Source organism: Cyprinus carpio, chromosome B9 (assembly GCF_018340385.1).
Source record: "Cyprinus carpio isolate SPL01 chromosome B9, ASM1834038v1, whole genome shotgun sequence".
NCBI classification, from domain to species: Eukaryota; Metazoa; Chordata; class Actinopteri; order Cypriniformes; family Cyprinidae; genus Cyprinus; species Cyprinus carpio.
The window spans coordinates 13,941,658-13,965,269 of NC_056605.1; the positions used below are offsets into that span (position 1 = coordinate 13,941,658).

Here is a 23,612-nt window from a genome sequence, read left to right on the forward strand (position 1 = left end):
CCTACTATATTATTATTTTAAAAATGCTAAATTCAATCTTGACATTTTTAGCATATTTAAAATATTATACAAACATATTTTTGATGACAGTGATAGTTAAAAGTGAATCGCCACTGTTTTATTGGTAGTAACAACTACTTTAGTGTTTTTGGTAGTGATTCTAGTAAAGAAAATCCACATAAGCAAGTGCAATTGTGTTCTAACTACCATGGGTTTTTGTTGCTTTTTTCCCTTTGCACCTTTATAAAGGTGGGTAAATTTCTTTCTCGTTGAGGGAAGGAATTTTATAGAATTTTGTTTACGACAGTAATGTAGACCTTCGTTTATGTGTTTTTGACCTACACTGTATATGTGCAGGAGAGTTTCCTCGGGAGTTGTGCAAGGCCATGTGAACACATATTTTAAGAAGATAAGCATGGCCATGATTATGACAGCTGTCTTGATGGGCATATTTCTGAGTAGCTAGTCTACATAAGTCGTGTGCCGAGCCATATCTGTAAGCATGCTAAACGAAACCCATGCAACAAAACGATACTGTTATAAAGCACCACGGGTTGAGAAAAATCTAATTTTTTCAGCGAACATTAATTATGACACGACGCTCCTGATGTCCGATGCTTCGTCTTCTCAGTGGACGGGGCAGAGGAAAGGGAGAGATCACTGGGATTATCCCACAAGCCTCTGGTTGGAGGGATGCAGCGCCCCTCTGTGCTTGTGTTGGCATCATACTGTTACATTAGGTCACGTGTTGGGCTTCGTATTTTGTTTAAGCCTTAAATAGAAAGAATCTGGTGTAGAAATGAGAGAGGTAATTATCAAATATAAAAAGTGTTTTGTTTTGTTTTTTTTTTAATTAAGGAAATCGAATGTTAATTTCGAAAAGGAAACTGTGTTTAGACCACTGGATGGAGCCCGTCTATTGTTTTTATCTCAGGGAGGTGCGTCTTACTGTAAATGAGTCAGGAAGTACTTTTACTGAACTTTACACTGCGAGTTATTTACGTCTTCTTGTATATTCTTAAACCATAACCGTGTCACTCGACTCTTGACTTTGTCCGAGGTAAGAGGCTCTAACATCTGCTTTGACATGACAACACTAGCGAGAGAGATACTGCAGGCTGGATTTGCATTATATCCGAGTATTTAACGTTAATTAATTTATATCAAAATAAACATAATTGGTTTTGTTTAATTTCTATCAATATATGTATTATGCGGTCTGATTTATTTAATGCATAGTCGCGATGTTTACTTTATTTTGTGGGAATACGGAAATAGAATGAGACGCTACTTTACAGCGTTTATCATATGATTGTTATTTACTGTAGGTTTCGTTGCTGTTTTTCTTTCTGTCTCTTTCCTCGGCATTTTTAGACACTGGTGGCACCATGACAGTGTTTGAAAACTGTACTGTGGTGTTAGATGTGAAAAATGTGCCTTTTAAAGAGAAGAATAAACTGAGATTAGCTCTTCTGGAGAATGGAGGAAACATCTCATATGTCATCAACAAAGAGGTACGTATTGTGCTCATTTTTTTTTAATAATAACTACCTTTCTGTCTCTTCTGTCTAAAGCAAATTATTGGTTAGATAAAGGTAAGAAGTTTTGTTTTAAAAGTTGCATAAAATACAGAGACTTTCATGGTTTTCAGTACCATTAATGCTTAAAAAAGAGATAAATGTGACACCAAAATGATTATATCAGTGGAATGATTGTATTGAGTCACTAAAGAGTGTATCGTCTGACCCCCGTTTATCTCCTCCAGTGCTCTTTTGTAGTCACTAGCAATGTGAATGATCTGAGCAGTAACCGGCAGCGCAGCATCCAGAAGCTGCAGGTCCCAGTGGTCGGGGCGCAGTATGTGTGGAGCTGTCTGGACCAAGGGCATCTCCTGCCTTTGACGGAGCATAATTTGACCCCACAGCTGCCGTGTCCCACCTCTGAATTCCTCCCTCCTTCAGGTAGGAGTTCATGAAGTCTGCTTGTTTTCTGTGGTTGTATTAGCACACTGAGATCTAGAAACCTGGTTTAGTTTTTTATTTAAATAACTTCCTCAGACTGTGGTTGCCAAACCAGCACATTGTCACAGGAAGTTGGTGTCTTTGTGGAGCTGGTTTGGACTGAAGCTCTCGGGTCCCTTAATAACAAAATAAATCTATTTAAATTTATAAATTTAAAATACATTTATTTTATCAGTGTCTTTCTTCAGTAGAACAGATTTCAGTTGTTTGTCTAAAGTGATACTGCAAGGTTGACTTGCATCAGATGTGAACAGATGGGAGTGTCACAGCCAGATTAGTTTTATTTGTTGACATTGGGTGTGTTTGGTTCTGTGTTTGCATATGTGTGGCCTTGTGTTGCAATACATTTTTGTTGAGAATATATGTGCCATTATATTGGGGTTATGAGAGTGTTAAGTGAGATTAAACCATGTATTTTTTGTGGCATGGTTGACATTATGTTATTTTTCACCATAAAGAGATAAAAGTGTCAACACACATACTAGGAAAAGAGACATTCAAAGGTCACCCTGAACTCCCAAAGACTGAAGCTGAGATTCTTGAGAAGGGTGGGCCCCGTCCTGGAAGGTTCAGGTGCGCTCTTGTTTTCTGTCAGAACAGTTTTTGTTGTTTAATCAGTTTTTGCAGCACTTGTGCTGTTTAGATTTGCTTGTCTACCTGACTACTCCTTTTCATTTCCTCAATGCAGAGTTTACAAAGAAGGTGACCGTGACCTGCCTGAATTTTCTTCATATTTTCAAGTGGCTAAGTATTCAGTTTTTGAGAGGGTGAGAGACTTCATTCATCATTCACATTAACTTAAAAAAAAAAAAAAAAAATTCTTCACCACAGCCTGAGCATGTCTGCAAGTGTTTTTGTGTCTCAGGTCAAACCCAAGACTTTGTCCGTTCTGGAGCTGCAGAGTGCCAAAGGCCGAGCAGGCCAGCGGTATCGTGTCATGTGTTCAGTCTTGCGTGAAGCTGAGGTTTGATCATCATGAATGTTGTTATAATTGGAATCACAGATGGTGACGGGGATGCTGAATTTGTCTTGTGGTGACGGTGATGGACTCTCTCTCTTGCTATAGACCGCAGTGGTTCAGGACAAGCTTGTGTTCTGTGTGACGTCTGAAGATGCTGTGGAAGCTTATCTGCAGCTGATGAAGGAGATGGAGACAGAGGGATTCACAAAGACACACACACTTCCCCCTGAGGTTGAGCGCTTGGCATCCTACAGCCTGCAGCAGGTTAGATAAACACAACACAGAACTGTTTTTATTTATTTGATACATGTGTCTAATGGGTGTGAAATAATCGCGCACTCTTTTGATTGGCAGCTGCTATTGGAGGAGAAGTTGAACTGCAGCACATTGTCACAGGAAGTTGGTGTCTTTGTGGAGCTGGTTTGGACTGAAGCTCTCGGTTCCCTTAATAACATCCTGACAGTCCCTGTCTCCAGAATCAGCCTCAATGATGTGAGAATGAGCTTAGATGATCACACACAGCGCAGTAAAGAAGTTGACAGGAATTTGCTGTGTTTAACGGTTCTGGTGTGTTTATTGGCTCTGTGCTGCCACAGGTGAGCAGGGTGGAGGGATTGTTACTGCAGGCACAAAAGACTGAAAAAGAGGATGAAGTCAAAGCCCTGCTAGAGGAGGTCAACAATCTTCTACCCCTCAGAATGATCGACCCTCCTTCCAAACACAAGCTCGTGTCTCAAAAACTAGACCTTTGTCAGGTATCACATACATCAATTTATAGTATAAAATTATTATGAGACTTTCGGAATAGAGTGTGTCGATCTATGTATAATGCATATTGAAATGGTATTTATAAGCGCAGCGCTGCTTTGTTTATGGCAGTAAGCAAGGAAACACTGTTTCATTCTATAACGTTGCACAAAGATAAAGTCAGACCATTCTGTTTTTGCTTCAAATTTCGAAATTATACAATCTAAATTACACAATCTAATAATCTGCTCATGCAGCATCTTTGTTTGAATCGTGATTAATATACAGTGGTTGCCTCTCATTTTAAATGGAAAGAGGAAAAGTCTTAGTTTGTTTATATGAAAATATTTCTTTTATTTGCATTATTTATTTATTTGATTTGTTATTTGTTTTAAAATTTCAGTTTAGTTGTGTTATTTGACATATTTTAATTTCACAAAGAAAAGTGCATTTTGTCTGAGAAATAATAAAAGAACACCTTTTCATTTATAATTTGTCCTAAATCTCATTTTGTTAAAGTGTAAGTGTTTTTATTATTGGACAGTTTTACTTTTTGTAGTTTTGCAGTTCTCATTCTTAAAAATCATTGTCAGTTATATAAATAGAATCATTACTAATTAAAACATAGATTGTTTTATTTATTTCTGTAATACAATGATTATACTATTTAAATACATTAAAATACTGAGTGAAATTTCTTCACATTTGAAGATTTTGAAGAATTCAACAGTGCAGATCTGTCCTTTTTACTCTTTTTACTCTTCTGTCGTCTCTAGCTGATCAGAGATATTGTAAATGTGAGTGAGGCCACTCTGGGAAGCCCCTCACCCTCGTCTCTGGGAAAGTATCGAGCTCTGAGATGCAGCATTGAGGTTGTTTCACCACAAAACCCTGAGTTTCATGTTGTCTCTCAACTGCTTCAGGACAGGTAAATGTGATTGTGGTCGGAAGTTCAGACGTAAACATTTTTCAGAGTATGTCTTCAAACAATTATGTTAATCTTGTGTCGACTACAGGCCTGTTCAGATTCAGCAGATACTGCGTGTCAGCAGAGGGGTGGAGCTTCAGTTGTTTATGGAGGATTTAGGCAACATTAAACCCCTCCTCCACTCTTCTAGTCCCAGCAGTTTTGTTGGAATACTGTCACGGTAAGAGCTAATTTTTAAAAAACCTTTGTTTATATGCAGTGACAAAACAGCAAACACACTTACAGTATATTTGATTAATTTTGTATTTAATCATTTATACGTGATATATAATTGTCCATGAAGGCTGGAAGTGAAAAACTCCTTATATTCAGGTGTGCAGTATTATTAGGCTTGTTTTCTTTTACAGATAAAATGGGCCAAAAAGAGGTTTAACTCGGACTGAAAAGTCTAAATTATTAGGCCCCCATGAGAGATATTCAAAACTAATGCAATACAGAAATTGCAAAGTTAAGGCATTACCATTGGAAAACAAATGCTCACTGGGTCAGCGAGGTCAGAAAAAAACAGGTGGAGAAGAAGAGACAAAAGATTTAAGAATTAATGTGAAGAATTAGGTGTAAAACCATCAAGAACCATTTAGTCTCCAGCACCACAATTTTCCAGAACTGCAATCTCTCTGCAAAGTCTCCAGAATTACAAGGTGTCAGGCAGGCATGGTTGTGTTATCTTATAGTTTAGTGTGTTGGAGTCATCATAGTTGTGTTAACTAACTGTGTGTGTGTGTATATATATATATATATATATATATATATATATATATATATATATATATATATATATATATATATATATATATTAGTGGCGTCCGTTGCTATGGTGCAAAGAGCGCTTCGTTCATAATCACTAACGTTAAAAAAGCTGTCACTCATTTTAGTTCATCACGATCTCACAAAGATAAGTTATTATCATTAAAGTTCTCTACACTGCACAATGAATCTCTTATTTACATTGCATCAACACTTTGTAATAATGAGACAGGGGCGTAGCCATCTTTTCAGAAGTGAGGGGGACATATATATATATATATATATATATATATATATATATATATATATAATATATATATATATATATATATATATATATATATATAAAACATTACAATATAATATTTCTGTAATCTATATAACCTACCAGTCAACAGTTTTTTAATGCTTTATAAAGAAGTTTCTTTTGCTTGTCAAGCCTGCATTAATTTGAGCTAAAGTACAGGAAAAGCAGTAATGTTGTGAAATCTTTTTATTATTTAAAATAAGTGCTTTCTATTTGAATATATTTTAAAATGTAATTGATTGCTGCGATCAAAGCTGAATTTTCAGCATCATTACTTCAGTCTTCAGTGTCACATGATCCTTCAGAAATCATTCTAATATGCTGATTTGCTGCTCAAGAAACCTTTTTTAATTTCTATTATTATCAATATTTAAAACAGTTGAGTAAATATTTTTCAGGATTCTTTGATGAATAGAAAGATCCAAACATCAGCATTTATCTGAAATAAAAAGCTTTTGTAACATTATACACTATACCATTCAAAAGCTTAGTCAGTATATTTTTTTTGGAAAGGAAATTATAGAAATTAATACTTTTATTTAGCAATGATGTTTTAAATTGATCAAAAGTGATGATAAAGACATTTATAATGTTACAAAAGATTTCTATTTCAGATAAATGCTGTTCTTCTGAACTTTCTATTCATCAAAGAAACCTGAAATAATTCTACTGCAGCAAATCAGAATATCAGAATTATTTCTGAAGGATCGTGTGACTGGAGTAATGATGATAAAAATATAGCTTTGAAATCTCAATAAATTACATTTTTAAATATCTTCACATAGAAAACAGTTATTTTAAATAGCCTAGTAAAAATATTTCAAAATTTTACTGTTTTGCTGTATTTTGGATTAAATAAATGCAGGCTTGGTGAACAGAAAAGACTTCTTTAAAAAAAACATAAAAAAAGAAAAAAAAAAAACCTTAACAAGCTTACTTTTCAAAAACTTTGGACCGGTAGTGTACAGGCAACTTTAATTTTTCTCTAATTTCTAGCTTTTAATTGGCTTAGAAATCTATAACTGTTGAACAATATCAAATAATAATGATTTTGTTTAAATACTACAAACACTTTTTTGTCACATAATAAGGCAGGATAGTTTCTATACTGTAATGAATGCTGTTGCAATCGTATGTTCAATGTCTTCATGTTTCCAAAAGTGTCAGTTTTTCTGTGAAAACAACTGTTTTCATACAGTGATAGCTGGACGCTTTTGTCCATATTAGGAATTTCCTTGTATGACTTTCTGCACGAGAGCGCCCTCCCCCTCCGGCTTCTAGTATTAATGAAATACACACCGCATGAGTGTTTAGCGCTCCGTGATGTTAATCTCGTCATAACCATAACGCACTGGATAGTTTGCCATATCTGCAATAAAATGGCATTGATACCCCTTACCAAAAAGTAGTATACTTCAAGTTTATTTTATTAAGTATACTTAAGTATAGTTCAAGTATATTTAGACTTTTTGTAAGTATAAGTCAAGTATACTTAAATGTCATTTTAAGTATATTTCTGAGAAGTACATAAAGCCCATTTCTGAGAAGTACATAAAAAGTAAACTAAAAGCATACTTTCCTATTTTTAGTTTAAAAGAAGTATACTAATAGCACACTTGAATAAACTTCTTTTTCGTAAGGGACAGCTTTAACTGAGGGTGCTTTTGATTTCGTTTGAGGGTGCTTAGCACCCCTGTAGAACCGGGCCTGGAGTCAGGTTCTCAGAGACTTTGCTTGGGTAAAACATCCTAAAAAATGACCTTCACTTGATAAGAATAACCTGCTGAAGTGTTGTGAAAATACAGTACATGAAGACAGATTTTTTTTATAGGCTTTATGAACAGATAAGTTGAGAGTGACTCTTGAAGGGCCAGCACCACATCCTCTTGCACCACTCTTTCAAGAATTTATTTTCCAGAATCTGACAGTAAGTTTTAGGAGCTCATATTTAGTCAATCCTGCAAAACAGACATTTCAGGATAGGAGATGGAATAATGGTGGCACTGGAGACTAAATGGTTCTTGATGGTTTTACACCTAATTCTTCACATTAATTCTTAATATTTTTGCAGTTAACATATCTTTTCTTCTACCTGTTTTTCTGTCCTAGTGAGCATTTTGCTGTCCAATGGTCGTGCCTTAACTTTTTCGTATCGTCCAATGGTCGTGCCTTAACGATTTCTGTATTGCTTTAGTTTTGAATATTTCTCATGGGGATTTAATCATTTTAAACCTCTTTTTTGGCTCAATTTATCTGTAAAAGAAAACATGCCTAATAATTCTGCACACCTGAATATGAGGAGTTTTTCACTTCCAGCCTTCATTGGCAAATTTTATATCACTTATAAATGATTAAATACAAAATCAATAGTAGTTATTAAGATTGATGTGGTTTGGAATTGGTAAAATGTGCTTGGAAAAAAAAATATCATCAGAATATCAACAAGCCTAATAATTATGCATGATTACTGTGGTGGGGTGAGTGAATCATGTTTCTTATGGCTGATATTAAAATCTAAATAAATGAAAATTAATGCACAAAGTGAATTTAAATTTTTAAACATTCTTTATAGAGGTCTGCTGCTGCCAAGGGTTGGAGTCGAACAGCATGGAATTGAGAGAACGGATATCGGGAATCTTGGAGGAGGAATCTACTTCAGTGACTCTCTGAAGTCAGTTGTCTTTATCATTACTCAGTCATCTCTTAATATAACAGATTTATTAATAATGCGAATCCACTATCAAGACAATTGTAGATTTCAGTCAGTCTGTAAGTTCTTCTCTGTGTTAAAGGACTAGTGTGAAATACTCCAAGCCCAGTGTGACTGACGGCTCTCGGCTGCTGCTGGTGTGTGAAGTGGCACTGGGTCGGTGTAAGGACCTGCTGAAGAAAGACACCACTTTAACTCGTGCTCCTGACGGCTACCACAGTGTACATGGAGTCCAGCGTACTCCCAACAGACTCTCTGAATTTGAGGTGCTATTCTTATTCATCTTCTGTGTACTTACATTTTCTGCTTGTGTTTTGGGGATCTGATATGCATTTGTGTGTGTGTGTTTATCTTTGATAGGATGATGAGTTTGTCGTCTATAACACAGAGCAGATCAGACTGAAGTATGTTGTGCAGTACAGTCTGGCGGGAGACGAGTTAAAAGAGTTTCAGCCTCAAATCAACACTCAGCTCCCGGACACAACCCCTGATATCTGTGAGTAAAGTTTAGTTAGTCTCAAACGTCACGCCCACAGACCGTTGGCTAAATGCCTGATGCATATGGCACACAAAATTGGAAACACTTCAGGAGTTTCTGGATTGGTTGAATTAAACAGGATTTCTGGGAGACATACAGTATGTGTTGCGTTCTTTAATGTTCCGCCTGGTAACAAAGATGCTGTGATGCCATGTTTACTGTGACAATGATCGCTTATCAGGATCACCTAAATGCTGGATTTTCAAAAGTATGTGAAATATTTAATGTTCACGCATAGACTCTTTAAAAGTTTTACACACTGGTCTGTTATTGTGGCGACATTTCCACATCCCTAAACATGACGCAGCAAAAAAAAACTAAACATGCTTGTTTGCTTTACCTGTCAGTCATACAGCCATTCAAAGCGGCCAAGGCTCCCAGACCTTCTGCCATCAGTCTGAAGGTCTATCTATTGGAGTCTGAAGTTTAGTGAACAGGACATGCTGAGAGAGAGACCATTACCAGGTTTCATATGTGGAGGAATCTGTTAACTTTGACTGTCAAATTGATCAAAATTTATTAAGAGTTGCTAAAGAAAAGCAAACCATTTCAGAATTTGCATAGGATAGGATTGAATTAATTGTGTTCTTAAAAATGAAATAATTACATTTAGTTGTGTAAAATCAACAACTCCTCATAATAACAGTTTTTGACATGGTGAAGCGATATATTCCTCAGGGCTATCTGATGCTCTGTGAAGATGTAAGCTATGATTTGTGTTCCTTTATTAGTGGTTTTGTTTGAATGTGTTTCTTTAGTGTCCAGTGATGACAATGAGGGTTTGGAGTCCACTAAGAATCCTCTGGAGGAGATGAACGCAGGATTGCTGGACAGCAGTGGTCAGAAACTTCCTCTACAGGCTGTCAATGTGAGGTGCAAGCTGATGGACCTGCTGTGTCAGGTATGATACTACAGCGGTGGACCACTAGTATGTGAGAGAAGAGTTGTCAAAGTATCATTTTATCTCTTAAATGTTAAGCTGTTTATAAACTGGAAAAAAAAAAAACCCGAAAAAAATAGTATTATAAAAGGCTTTCACATATGGAAGTACAATTTAAAGATATGAAATCAAACTAAAAGAGCAAAATGATATACAAAACAGCTAATGAACTAGAACTAGAACAAAACAGTGATGGACATAATCAGACCATGGGAGAACATACCTAACAAGAACTTCAAAATTAAAGCCAAAAGAATTAGCTAAAAGACAGACACAAATGAAGCCCTGGTCTTTTGATTTTTTTGATTTGTGTCTGTCTTTTAGTTTAAGTCTTTTGGCTTACATTTTGCCAAAGCCATAGAGCCAGAGTATTACATTATAATTCCAAAATCTAACCACATCCATAACTTTCTCTCCACTTCCACCAGGTCATCATATTTCAGACCTACACAAACCAGAGTGCTGTTCCCATTGAGGCGAAGTATGTCTTTCCACTGGAGGAGACGGCAGCAGTGTGTGGATTTGAAGCCTTTATCAATGGAAAACACGTCATTGGAAAGGTGCGAGTCATTCAGAATTTATCAAATGCAGTCTCTGCTTTTTCAACCCTTTTCTCATCAGTTTACTCACAAATGAAATGTTTTTGTCCTGTAGGTAAAGGAAAAGGAGCAGGCTCGTAAGGAGTACAAGCAAGCCATAGAAAAAGGTCATGGAGCCTACCTGATGGACCAGGATGCACCTGTGAGTTACTGTAACTGATCTGGAGCTCAAGTGTGTGTGATAATGTGTCATTCAGAAGGTTACTTTAAGGTCATGTGTTTATGTGAGGCAGGATGTATTTACTATCAGTGTGGGGAATCTTCCTCCTGGAGCTACAGTTTTGATCAAGGTGACGTTCATCACTGAGCTGGTGGTCAGATCTGGCTCTATAATCTTCTCACTGTCTGGCACCGTGGCACCATGGCAACAGAGAGACACCCTTAATCAGACAACTCAGGTACGACGTACTTTCGTTACTGGATTTAAAATCCTGTTTGGCCTGCTGATTGTTAGTGTTTTGAATGACAGTTGTGTTGCATTTCAGGCCACTGTTGAAAAGATTGGTGTGACGGAGCTTCAGTCAGAGGGGTGAGAATCTCAAACGCTGGAGAATTCACAGAGAAATTCTGCTGATGAGAAACAATATAAAAGCCAAATATTTCATGTAGCAAACCATGTGTAAAATAATTTAACTCTTAACCTTTAAGCTTTATAAATTCACACTTTATTTACAGTAGCACCTAGTCTAGTTTGGACAATGGGTGGTTACAAGGTTGTTGCATTGTTCTGTTTAATTTATGGTTTTGATAAAAATTTCAGTCTCTTTTTAGTGTCCTCTAATTTTGGTTCCTCTCTCTTTCTTCAGGGAGTTTTCTCTGTCTATGTCCATTGAAATGCCTTATGAGATCATCAACTTGAGCTCTTCACACCGCATCAAAACCAAGGTTATTTTACTTTTGTGCATTATCTTACTAAACACTGTATTTTCTGAAAAAAGAAACACATTCAGTTGTGAACCATATTAACAGTATTATTATATTCCCTGTTCAGAGGACAGACTGTAAGGCAGTGATCAGCACGTTACCGGGACAGACTCTGGGATCTGAAGGGTTACAGGTGTCCTTCAGTCTTTCTAATATCCACATGCCCAGGATGTGGGTCGAGAACCATCCGGATAAAGATAGTCAGGTAAAGAAATTATCACTCAAATCTGTTTTCCTGTCTGTCTGTCATGGTTATTGCACACAAAGACTGACACTTTCCATCAAAAATGAACACTGATACGGATCTGATCCCTGCAGGCCTGCATGCTGGTGTTTTATCCTGACTTCAAGTCAAGTGGGGTGTCCAGCTCTGGAGGCCTGTCCAGTGTGAACGATGTGGTCATTCTTCTGGACTCCTCCAAGTCCATGCGGGGAGACGCCATGCTGAACGCCCGCAGGATTGCCCTTCAAGTCCTCAAATCTCTGGACCGCTCGCTGAAGATCAACATCATCTCTTTCAGCACTGGTTAGTGCTCATTGAAACTGTCTGATATTGTCATCTTGTGGACATTTTCATTTCCATATTATTTTTGTAATACAAAGTGAAGCATTACGGGTAAATGTGTGCGTTTTTACAGATTACAAGGAAGCTTTTCCTGCACCAGTGCCTTTAGATGAGGCATCTGAAGCAGCCAGAAAATTTATTTTGGTAAGTAATGTTTACAAATGTTTAAAGATGGTTCTGAATCTCAGTTCTTTTGCATATCATTGCATTTCTCCTTTCTTCAGTCGTGTAGTGGCTCTGGTGGCAGCACTGATCTGTGGAGGCCTCTCCGGATCCTGAGTCTGCTGCCTCCCTGCCGGGGCGTGAGGAACATCCTGCTGCTCTCTGATGGACATGTTCAAAACCAGCCTCTGACCCTGCAGCTGGTCCGAGAAAACTCCTGCCACACGCGCCTCTTCACCTGCGGACTCAGGTCTGCCTTAAACAAATCTAATTTTTTTTCTTTCACTTACACTGAATTTCTGAACGAACAGTTTGATTGTGTTTGTGTGTTGTCTAGCTTGACAGCTAATCGTCACATGCTCAGAGCTTTGGCTCAGGCAGGTGGAGGAACATATGAATATTTTGACACAAAGATGAAACACACTTGGACAGAGAAGGTGAATCACACACATTTTTGTATTTGTTTTTAATAACTAAAAAGGAAATCATCTTTCCAAAATGGGCCAGGCTTGAGTTTGAAGCTTGAGTTGAAGAGATTTGTGTGTAATTTCAGGTGCGTGCTCAGGTTCAGCGTATGGAGTCTCCAGGCTGCAGATCAGTGGCAGTGAAGTGGCAGCAGTTTAATCCCACAGCACCACTTCCTGTTCAAGCCCCCTCACAGCTTCATGCTCTCTTCAGTGACTGTCACACTCTCGTATACGGATTTGTGCCACACTGCACTCAGGTAGACAGGCTTTACTTAAAAGCTGCGTTGTTACTTATTGTAGTTGTTATTAGGAATGGGTCATATATTGAATATTCATAATAAAAATTAGGCAACATCATGAATGTAGCTGTAATTTTAGCGTTTCTTCAGTGATACAGTTGGTATGTTTTAATTTTTGTGAATCAGTTCAAACTGTTTCAGTTAATTGATTCAAAACTCTGAATCAACATTTGCATAATCACTGAAAAATGTTCATTAAGACTGAATGTAGATGTATCAAGAATATACTGATAGGTTAAAATATTTCAATAAAAATATATGTACTGTAGCTAAATACTGATGTTTTGTACTGATGTTTACAGACTACTATTATATTTGTGCCATGTGGCATGCAGTGGTGTTGAGAAATATTTTATGTAAATTCATCTCCCAGTTCCACTCCCTTGATTGGTGCATTTCTTAATATTTCTTCATATATATTTTTAATTTAATAACCAGCAGTGTGCAAATGCACATGGCTTAGTTATATTAAACTATTAAGATAACTGTCAACTGTCAAGATTTAAAATAACTATGTAATATTAATCAAGGCTGTAAAATATTAGAATAGATATTTTAGCTGAAATGCCCAGTTATTTGTTTATTTATCGTTTGAATTGTGTTATATTTGCTAATTTAGGCCACACTGTTCGGTGATTTGAGTGGACAAGAGATTAAAACAATGGTGTCCACCACAGAGCTACAAAAGACAAAGGGAACTGTGAGTGAACATCTTAAATATTTCATATCATCTGAAACACCATCAATTGTTTATCAGGCGTTTGAATGGTCTGTTCTGACTGAACATCTCAGACATCTTTGTGTTTTTGTTTGTGTGTGTGTGTGTGTGTGTGTGTGTGTGTGTGTGTGTGTGTGTGTGTGTGTGTGTGTGTGCAGTTCCTTCACAAGTTAACAGCAAGAGCAATCATCAGAGACTATGAAGATGGCATTCTAGCTAACAGTGAGGCAGAACACGAGGTACAATATTTGGCTGCATTATGATATTTTTTATATAACTTTCAAATTTGCTAACAGAAGAACTTGACTTGCTGTCTTTTATCTCTTTATCAGGGGAAGAAAGCAGAGCTAAAGTCTTACATCATTGAGCTCAGTAAAGAGTTCTCCATCTTATCCCAGTTCACAAGCTTTGTCGCCATTGAAAAGAGGGTATGATAGCTGCTATTTTAAGGATCTAAAAATAAATCTGTAAAAATATACTATATATATATATATATGCCATGAATTAATTTCTGTGCGCCTTTTTAAACTGAATAACAATTAAAAATACCAACTAATAACCTCATTTTCTCTTTGCAGGAGCAGAATGAGCTTGACACTGGATTCACAGATATTCCTAAAATCATATCAGAGGAAGATGTGGATATTTTGCCATATATGGGCTGGAATGAAGAGAAGCTGAAGGCTGTGCATATTAGTAGTTCTGAAGATGATGATGTATGGGTAACAACAGAAGGGTCTATTAAAGCTATTATGTCATGTAATGATAAATGTTGACATATTCAGCTTCTAGTATTCACAACAATGATTTTCATTTTTTTTTCAGACGGAATCAGAGGGATGGCTCAGTAGCTCCACATCTGAAGATCTCCTGGGTTCTGCTTGTGTAGCAGCTGATTTTGATGATGATTTAGAGGATGAATATGAAAATATTGATAAGTTTAGAAAAAAAACATCTCCAGTTTGCGGTTCTCCTTTGCCTAGATCCATTGGCTCCTGGCGTCCTTCACGTTTTGAAGGTAGCACTAATGCTTTCAGAGGCTCTCTGACAAAATCATCAAAGGCTGCTCCCAGGCCTGTAGCCGCTCGTCAATATGAAATACCAGAGGAAGATCTCTGCAAGGCTAGAAAGGGTTCTTTTTCTCGTCGTCCTTTACTTGGTAGTGTCTCCATGAGTGACAGGCTTCCCCGTCCAGCTGCCTACCAGGTCACCACCTGTATGTCTCCTCCTCCTCCTCCTCAACGTGGTGCTGCCTACATTAGTGACAGGCCTCCCCGTCCAGCTGCCTACCAGGTCACCACCTGTATGCCTCCTCCTCCTCCTCCTCAACGTGGTGCTGCCTATATGAGTGACAGGCTTCCCCGTCCAGCTGCCTCCCAGGTCACCACCTGTATGCCTCCTCCTCCCTCAGTGGAATCTCTCTCCAGTATTCGCCGGACTTTACCTCCTTCTGCTGATGCCATGAAGTCCAGAACTGGCATCTTGAACAAAAGGTGTTTTATTGAGTGTCTCTGCCTACTTTTGTCATATGAGGTTAGTTGCTCTGATCTTCTTAGTTTTGAATCAGTGGGTTTCAGAGGAGACGGCCTTGATTCCCTTACAAAAATGTCTCCAGTATTTTGCCCCATGAGTTCAATCGTTTCCTCTGCCACAGAGTTTGCCACTGAGCTTTATGCCTCAACTCCTTCTTTCTATGCAGATAGTCCTCATCCTCCTCGTCTCGCATCTAAGCAATTCATGTCCATGACTCCAAGCCCTGCTTCCCCTCCTGCTATTTCTCGCAGGGTGGGCGCTTTTTACAGTGGGAGCAGGGCTGATGCTCTACCTGAAGTGTCTGCACCACCCTCTGCCGCTGCATCTCGTGACTTTTGTTTCCTCAAAAGTAGGAATAAGCGTTCCTCAGCCCCTGGAGCACAGCGAATGGGACGGAAACAAGTACTCCTCCAAAAAGTGGAAAAACCAAAAAGCAAACCAGACACAGTGGCCTGGAATGAGCTGTTTGAGCTTCAGCATGAGGTATTTACACATGATTTATTTCACTAGATTATATACACTATGTAAATGTGTGAGGGAATATGAACATATGCGATGTGTTTGGATATAGGATGGATACTGGGAGTGCACTGACAGGCTGAGCAGCTTCCTTAACCTGGACGTAGACTTTTTTGCAAACGTCTTCCTTCAAGAGAAAGGCATCTGTTCCTTAGGTAACATGGTTTTTTACATGCCTGTTGTTGGTCTTATCCATATTGCAGCTTATTCTCAGCAAGAACTGCCTGTTTAGACAGGACGAGCAATCTGATTGACACGTAAAGCAACCAATCACAGCTCATATGTACCATTTAGACAGACTGAGAAAACACAGGTGTCTTTAATGTTTAACACCTGCCAATCATAGTAGATCTTGCTAGAATGAGAATGTGCTTTCCAGTTTGAAGTGCGATATGCATCAGGCTAAATCTGAATATAGTTTCAAATAATCTGATCTTTATTTTTTCAGACACAGTTTGTGAGTTACATGTTTTGTGTGTCAGGTGTGAAGGCTCATGCTGAAATTCTGAGGCTGATGGCGACTCTGCTGGTGCTGCAGCTGATCCGGGTGAAGAAGTTGGAAGTGGGACGGCTGCTTGAGTCTCTCCTCCGATTAAAAGAGTCCCAGGAGCCCAGGTACCAGTGCACGTCCTCATGCGGTGTAGTGATTGACTCTTGTGTTTTTGGATCCATGACTTTCTGCTCTTCTCCATTCAGACCGATGTACTGGGAGGCAGTGAAGAGGGCTGTGGACTGGGCCTGCCGGACAGACAGACAGTATCCATGTGTGTGCAGCAGGCTGGAGATCGGCCGGGATTGGGAATCATCTACACGTCAACTACTGGGCTGTGATTCTCCACACCCTTATTCCCCACTCAAACCTGTTCTAGAGAGACGTATGGATGTATTAGTCATGTAGAAACTGGAGTTGCAGCTTACTTGCTTAATATTTGAAAAATCTCCTCATGAGTCTTGTAGAGCTTTAAAGTGCCCTCAAAACTGTATTAAAATGTCAGAATTTTATTGCATTAGAAAGGAAATATTAAAACAAGTGGCCTTTTCTTGATAGCTTTTTCCCCCAAAACTAGACATTTTTTCCTTCAATCACTTGTAATCAAATGGCGCTGATTTTTAGTGAATGTATGAACTCATTTCTTCTCAAGTTCACACAGATGTCCTAGCAGAGCAACAAACAGCTGTAGTTCATCACATTAACTATGATTATGATACAGTGCATCGGACCATGTCCGAATGATGACCGAAACTTGAAGCTTTACTGCACATTCAGCAACATGGAAATGTCCTTTTTAACTTCAGAAATCACCATAAGAGCTGAATAAAGTACAAAGATACGCATTAAAAGTCCTGTCCGTAAACTCTCTCTCATCACATTATTGGGGGGTAAATAAATTAGTAAACCTTAACATACCTAAACATAATTAAACCCACAAAATATGAAAAATAAATACAAAACAAGTTAGAAAATGAATTACAATATAGTCTGTTACATTGCAGCATGTTGTTTTAGCATTTAAAGCATAAAATTATATTGTGAAATGTTTTCTTGTAAGTGTGTATGTGCTGTCTTTTTTGAAATAAATGAAATGAATTAAAATAAAAGAAATATATTGTTCCAGTAAACAATAGCATCTCAATGACAAACACAGTCACGGACTTTTGTTCTGTTTAATCATGCACACACACTGGTGCTTCAAACTAGATATGTTGATACACATTCTTTGGAAAAACAAATCTTATTATTAGAAGAATCAATATATCTGTTCTATGTCCCATAAATTAACAGTAACAGCCACATGTGAATGCAATAACAGCTTGTGTCACAAACATGACGCATCATCACATATTAACATAACACTTGTGTTCGTAGTCCATGTGCACAATGAGGGAGAGCCTGTTCTTAAAGAGTCTAAGCCCAGCATGCATATGAGACCGCAATTACAGTCAGCTCATTGTTTCAGTTAAAGATTAAGTTAAAATAAAATTAAATAATTGTTTTTTTGTTTGTTTGTTTGATTTTTTGTATTTTCATTTACTGATACCTGGAACAACTTGTAAATGGCATTAAAATTTGATCAGAATAAACTCAAGTTTGTAATGCAGTGTCAAACTGTCATTGTTACAGTGTGAATTACAGTGATGATACAATCTGAGCACATCTCTACATTCTTAACAAATCTTAAAAGATGGAAATAACATAAAAATATTTTTACATTGTTTTACAAACCTGATTCCAAAAAAGTTGGGACACTGTACAAATTGTGAGTAAAAAAGGAATGGAATCATTTACAAATCTCATAAACTTATATTTTATTCACAATAGAATATAGATAACATATCAAATGTTGAAAGTGAGACATTTTGAAATGTCATGCCAAATATTGGCTCATTTTGGATTTCATGAGAGCTTCACATTCCAAAAAAGTTGGGACAGGTAGCAATAAGAGGCACGAAAAGTTAAATGTACATATAAGGAACAGCTGGAGGACCGATTTGCAACTTATTAGGTCAATTGGCAACATGATTGGGTATAAAAAGAGCCTCTCAGAGTGGCAGTGTCTCTCAGAAGTCAAGATAGGCAGAGGATCACCAATTCCCCCAATGCTGCGGCGAAAAATAGTGGAGCAATATCAGAAAGGAGTTTCTCAGAGAAAAATTGCAAAGAGTTAGAATTTATCATCATCTACAGTGCATAATATCATCCAAAGATTCAGAGAATCTGGAACAATCTCTGTGCGTAAGGGACAAGACCGGAAAACCATACTGGATGCCCGTGATCTTCAGGCACTAAGACGCCACTGCATCACATACAGGAATGCTACTCTAATGGAAATCACAACATGGGCTCAGGAATACTTCCAGAAAACATTGTCGCAGAACACAATCCACCGTGCCATTCGTCGTTGCCAGCTAAAACTCTAGATATGGCTTCTTTTTTGACCTATAAACATGATCCAGAAGCGCAGGCATTTTCTCTGGGCCAAGGCTCATTTAAAATGGACTGTGGCAAAGTGGAAAACTGTTCTGTAGTCAGACGAATCAAAACTTGAATTTCTTTATGGAAAACTGGGACTCCATGTCATCCGGACTAAAGAGGGCAAGGACAACCCAAGTTGTTATTAGCGCTCAGTTCAGAAGCCTGCATCTCTGATGGTATGGGGTTGCATGAGTGCGTGTGGCATGGGCAGTTTACACATCTGGAAAGGCACAATCAATGCTGAAAGGTATATCCAAGTTCTAGAACAACATATGCTCCCATCCAGACGTCGTCTCTTTCAGGGAAGACCTTGCATTTTCCAACAATGACAATGCCAGACCACATTCTGCATCAATTACAACATCATTGCTGCGTAGAAGAAGGATCCGGGTGCTGAAATGGCCAGCCTGCAGTCCAGATCTTTCACCCATAGAAAACATTTGGCGCATCATAAAGGGGAAGATGGGACAAAGAAGACCTAAGACAGTTGAGCAACTAGAAGTCTGTATTAGTCAAGAATGGGACAACATTCCTATTCCTAAACTTGAGCAACTTGTCTCCTCACTCCCCAGACGATTGCAGACTGTTATAAAAAGAAGAGGGGATGCTACACGGTGGTAAACATGGCCTTGTCCCAACTTTTTTTTTTTTTTTTTTTTTTTTTTTTTTTTTTTTTTGAGATGTGTTGATGCCATGAAATTTAAAATTATACATTTTCTCAGTTTAAACATTTGATATGTCATCTATGTTGTATATCTCAATAAAATATTGAAATTTGAAACTTCCACATCATTGCTTTCTGTTTTTATTCACAATTTGTACAGTGTCCCAACTTTTTTGGAATCAGGTTTGTATTTCTATAATATGATAATGTATATGGGGCTGTGGTGGACCAGGATCACGGCTGTAGACTGGAGCTGGTCCTGTACTGCGATGATGAGGCTCTTAGTCTGTGGATCATTGTGGTAATTAAAATAACCAGATCATAAAAGTCAATTGCTTGTGAATCAGTCACTACTCATGCTGTATATATTATTACGTTACTGTGAATAACCATTTGCATGTGATTTGGACTATGCTGATTGATTTGTATGTTTTTGAATAACTATAAAGTAGTAATATAAGAGTCATTTGCTTGTGAATGAGGTAGCTGTGAATTAATCCCCCACCTTGTACCACCCACAATCTAGAGATGTGCTCAGATTGTATCATCACTGTAATTCACACTGTAACAATGACATTTTGACACTGCATTACTAACTTGAGTACACTGGTGGGAAACCCTTTGTGAAAAAGTAGATAGCTTCTGCAACTCGTTTTAGTCCAGCCAGCAGGGGGTGCTCATTCCCTGGTTTGAATGGGTGCAAAAGTCCTAATATAATGATGCAGACTTTAGACTGTGAAAAGGAGCATCCTTTAGATGAAGTATTAAACTGGCATGATTTTCATTAATTCTCCACCTCAATTAAGAATTTAACCTCAGTTAAATTATTATTATTATTATTATTTTTTTTTTTTTTTTTTTTTTTTTTTTTTTTTTTTTTGAAGGCAGTAGGTACATTCCGATGGCAGGAAGGCCATTGTGAAAAACTGGCTTGCTGCTGGAGCTATCGTACTTTTATTCCGGCCAGCAAGGGGCGATCATTCCCTCAGACTGTAAAAAGAAGCAACCTTTTGATGAAGCGTAAAGCCCTTTCCTGTAAAAAGGAACGTTATTCACGAGGCATTAATCTGGCCTCCTGAGTCCTGACATTCTATTGTCATTAATTCCAAACCTTAATCATGAACTTGACCTTATTGGCTATTGAGCTTGTCAGGATGTGCTACCCCTCTATTACAGCAGCTTTATTAAGGTGCAGAGTACAAATGCAGCTGTTGCATACAGTAGGCATAGCCTGGTTATTCACTGAATCTAAAGAGGCCAGAGTCTGGTCAGTACACTGGTGGGAGACCCTTGGTGAAAAAGTAGCTAGCTGCTGCAACTAGTTTTAGTCCAGCTATCAGGGGGTGCTCATTTCCTCGCTTGAATGGGCCTGCACGCGGATGGGGTGCGCGGCTGTCCACGAGCCCTCCTGACGACGAAAATGATGTAACGCGGATGGTGCACAGACGTGGACGTATAGTTGTATATCATCATGATATGGAGTGTCCTCAGAATTTTCAATGCATTTTGGCAAAACTCAGCCATGACTCCATGTGGCACGTGACAAGCCACATTTGTGGAGAATTTGTGATATTGTTGTCACATGCACACAATGACAATTCTTTGTCATAAATTCCTGTAACTCCTTCAGAGTTGCTGTAGGCTTCTTTGTAGCCTCTCTGACCAGTTTCCTCCTGGCTCTTTCATCCAGCAATGTCTTAATCCAGCAAGGTCAACCCTTTGTCATCAGTCTGTGTATAAATAACACAACTTTACACTTTCTAAATGCATGTAATGCATACGCCAAAGTCCAATTTTGTGTGCATGTGATACACCAGTCCTTCCAATTAGGCTTGTTCGACTTCTGCCAGAAGTCGGTTGCTGCCTGACAAAAGCAATGCATTCTGATTAGAAAAACGAGACCACCCATCATGGTCAGGCCCTGCAGTTGTTCAAAATCGTCTGTCAAAGCCTTGATAACAACACACTTTATTCTCATTGGTCATATTATATTATTTATTGTATAAACAGGTGCATCTCAATAAATTAGAATGTCGTAGAAAAGTTCATTTATTTCAGTAATTCAACTCAAATTGTGAAACTCGTGTATTAAATAAATTCAATGCTTTGGTTCTTTAAATTGTGATGATTTTGGCTCGCATTTAACAAAAACCCACCAATCTCAACAAATTAGAATACTTCATAAGACCAATAAAAAAACATTTTTTATGAATTGTTGGCCTTCTGGAAAGTATATTCATTTACTGTACATGTACTCAATACTTGGTAGGGGCTCCTTTTGCTTTAATTACTGCCTCAATTCGGCGTGGCATGGAGGCGATCAGTTTGTGGCACTGCTGAGGTGGTATGGAAGCCCAGGTTTCTTTGACAGTGGCCTTCAGCTCATCTGCATTTTTTGGTCTCTTGTTTCTCATTTTTCTCTTGACAATAGCCCATAGATTCTCTATTGGGTTCAGGTCTGGTGAGTTTGCTGGCCAGTCAAGCACACCAACACCATGGTCATTTAACCAACTTTTGGTGCGTTTGGCAGTGTGGGCAGATGCCAAATCCTGCTGGAAAATGAAATCAGCATCTTCAAAAAGCTGGTCAGCAGAAGGAAGCATGAAGTGCTCCAAAATTTCTTGGTAAAACGGTTGCAGTGACTTTGGTTTTCAAAAAAAACAAAATGTACCAAGACCAGCAGATGACATTGCACCCCAAATCATCACAGACTGTGGGAAACTTAACACTTGACTTCAAGCAACCTGGGCTATGAGCTTCTCCACCCTTCCTCCAGACTCTAGGACCTTGGTTTCCAAATGAAATACAAAACTTGCTCTCATCTGAAAAGAGGACTTTGGACCTCTGGGCAACAGTCCAGTTCTTCTTCTCCTTAGCCCAGGTAAGACGCCTCTGACTTTGTCTGTGGTTCAGGAGTGGCTTAACAAGAGGAATACGACAACTGTAGCCAAATTCCTTGACACGTCTGTGTGTGGTGGCTCTTGATGCCTTGACCCCAGCCTCAGTCCATTCCTTGTGAAGTTCACTCAAATTCTTGAATCGATTTTTGATTGACAATCCTCATAAGGCTGCAGTTCTCTCGGTTTGTTGTGCATCTTTTTCTTCCACACTTTTTCCTTCCACTCAACTTTCTGTTAACATGCTTGGATACAGCACTCTGTCAACAGCCAGCATCTTTGGCAATGAATGTTTGTGGCTTACCCTCCTGTGAACAATATGAACAAAGAACGCTTCTGTGCGCTGGTGTCCTCCCACAAGTTAAGAGATTTTAAACAAACACTGCTAATACACATGCAGTTAACCAAATGAAACAATACACATTTTAATGCTATAAAAGTGTGCACATCGAGAGAAATAAACAGCAGATGTTCATGGTAACAACTTCTTTAACTTGAGCAAACACTGCTAATACACATATGCATTTGTTAATAAAGTTAATAAAACGAAACCATGCATGTTTTAATGCTAATGAATAAAAAGAAGCGATCCACTCGCAAGCCTCTGCTCATCATGACAGTACCTGGATCAGTGAGCTGCGTCTCGGGCTGATGACGTCACTTCTCAAGGGAGGCATGTTGTACACTCCCCCATCCCTTGACTCTGTCACACCCAGGGGCTGGCTATGCTTTGACTAAGCCACACCCCTTCTCAACTTCCACCTCGAGGAGGTCCCCAAAGCCAACCCAATGGTCAAACAACACGAGAACAAGTAAGTGATAAAACAATCTTTATTTAAATATTTAAAAATAGCTTGGGGAATAGGGAAAGGGCAAATTAAAACTAAACTCTGACTCGGCCCTCCAGATGGGCTATGGCCGGGAAGAGGTCAGGGAGCAAGGGGGCCACGGGGATCCGGGGCGTGGGACTCGGGCCCCGGCCTGAGTCTTAGGTATCCGTAGCGCCCTCCTTCTTCCTCCTCTTCGCTGAATACAGCTCACGGTAAGTACTGGTTCACACAGTTCGTTCTCGAGGTGCTCACTCTCTTTCTCTTCCTCCACAGGCAACGGCTGGGACAACAAAAGCACAGTTAATTCGGCTTGGCCTTTTTGCTCTCACCTCTTCGCTGATTGCAGCTCACAGTAAGTACTGGTTCACACAGTTCGTTCTCTGGGTGCTCACTCTCTTTCTCTTTCTCCACAGGCAACGGCTGGGACACACAGGCACAGTTAGTTCAGCTTGGTTTTGCTCTCACCTCTTCGCTGATTACAGCTCACAGTGAGTACTGGTTC

The 23,612-nt window shown here is 38.6% G+C and overlaps 1 protein-coding gene and 1 long non-coding RNA gene across 2 annotated transcripts; both read left to right on the forward strand.

Moving 5' to 3' along the window:
* The first annotated feature begins 869 nt into the window (after positions 1-869).
* LOC109060345 (protein mono-ADP-ribosyltransferase PARP4-like) lies at positions 870-15,977 on the forward strand. Its single transcript, XM_042730427.1, has 32 exons — positions 870-1,060; positions 1,375-1,514; positions 1,766-1,961; positions 2,480-2,594; positions 2,710-2,788; positions 2,887-2,985; positions 3,088-3,246; positions 3,337-3,474; positions 3,579-3,737; positions 4,506-4,657; positions 4,746-4,877; positions 8,344-8,442; positions 8,564-8,747; positions 8,842-8,977; positions 9,778-9,920; positions 10,388-10,519; positions 10,614-10,700; positions 10,792-10,956; positions 11,044-11,087; positions 11,365-11,443; positions 11,550-11,687; positions 11,801-12,008; positions 12,121-12,191; positions 12,272-12,459; positions 12,547-12,646; positions 12,763-12,933; positions 13,595-13,675; positions 13,852-13,932; positions 14,026-14,121; positions 14,272-14,415; positions 14,519-15,709; positions 15,798-15,977. The coding sequence occupies exons 2-32, from the start codon at positions 1,389-1,391 to the stop codon at positions 15,975-15,977; spliced, it is 5,073 nt and encodes a 1,690-aa protein (XP_042586361.1). The 5' UTR covers positions 870-1,060; positions 1,375-1,388.
* Positions 15,978-16,029: 52 nt separating this feature from the next.
* LOC122138463 lies at positions 16,030-17,832 on the forward strand. Its single transcript, XR_006155585.1, has 3 exons — positions 16,030-16,058; positions 16,228-16,360; positions 16,442-17,832. It is a non-coding gene; the product is annotated as an uncharacterized LOC122138463 (long non-coding RNA).
* Positions 17,833-23,612: the final 5,780 nt, after the last annotated feature.

Coding starts and splice junctions, on each gene's coding strand:
- LOC109060345 (XM_042730427.1), top strand. CDS start 1,389: ATGACAGTGTTTGAAAACTGTACTGTGGTGTTAGATGTGAAAAATGTG. Junction 4,658..4,745: donor TCTCAACTGCTTCAGGACAG/GTAAATGTGATT, acceptor TGTCGACTACAG/GCCTGTTCAGATTCAGCAGA. Junction 13,676..13,851: donor TACAAAAGACAAAGGGAACT/GTGAGTGAACAT, acceptor GTGTGTGTGCAG/TTCCTTCACAAGTTAACAGC.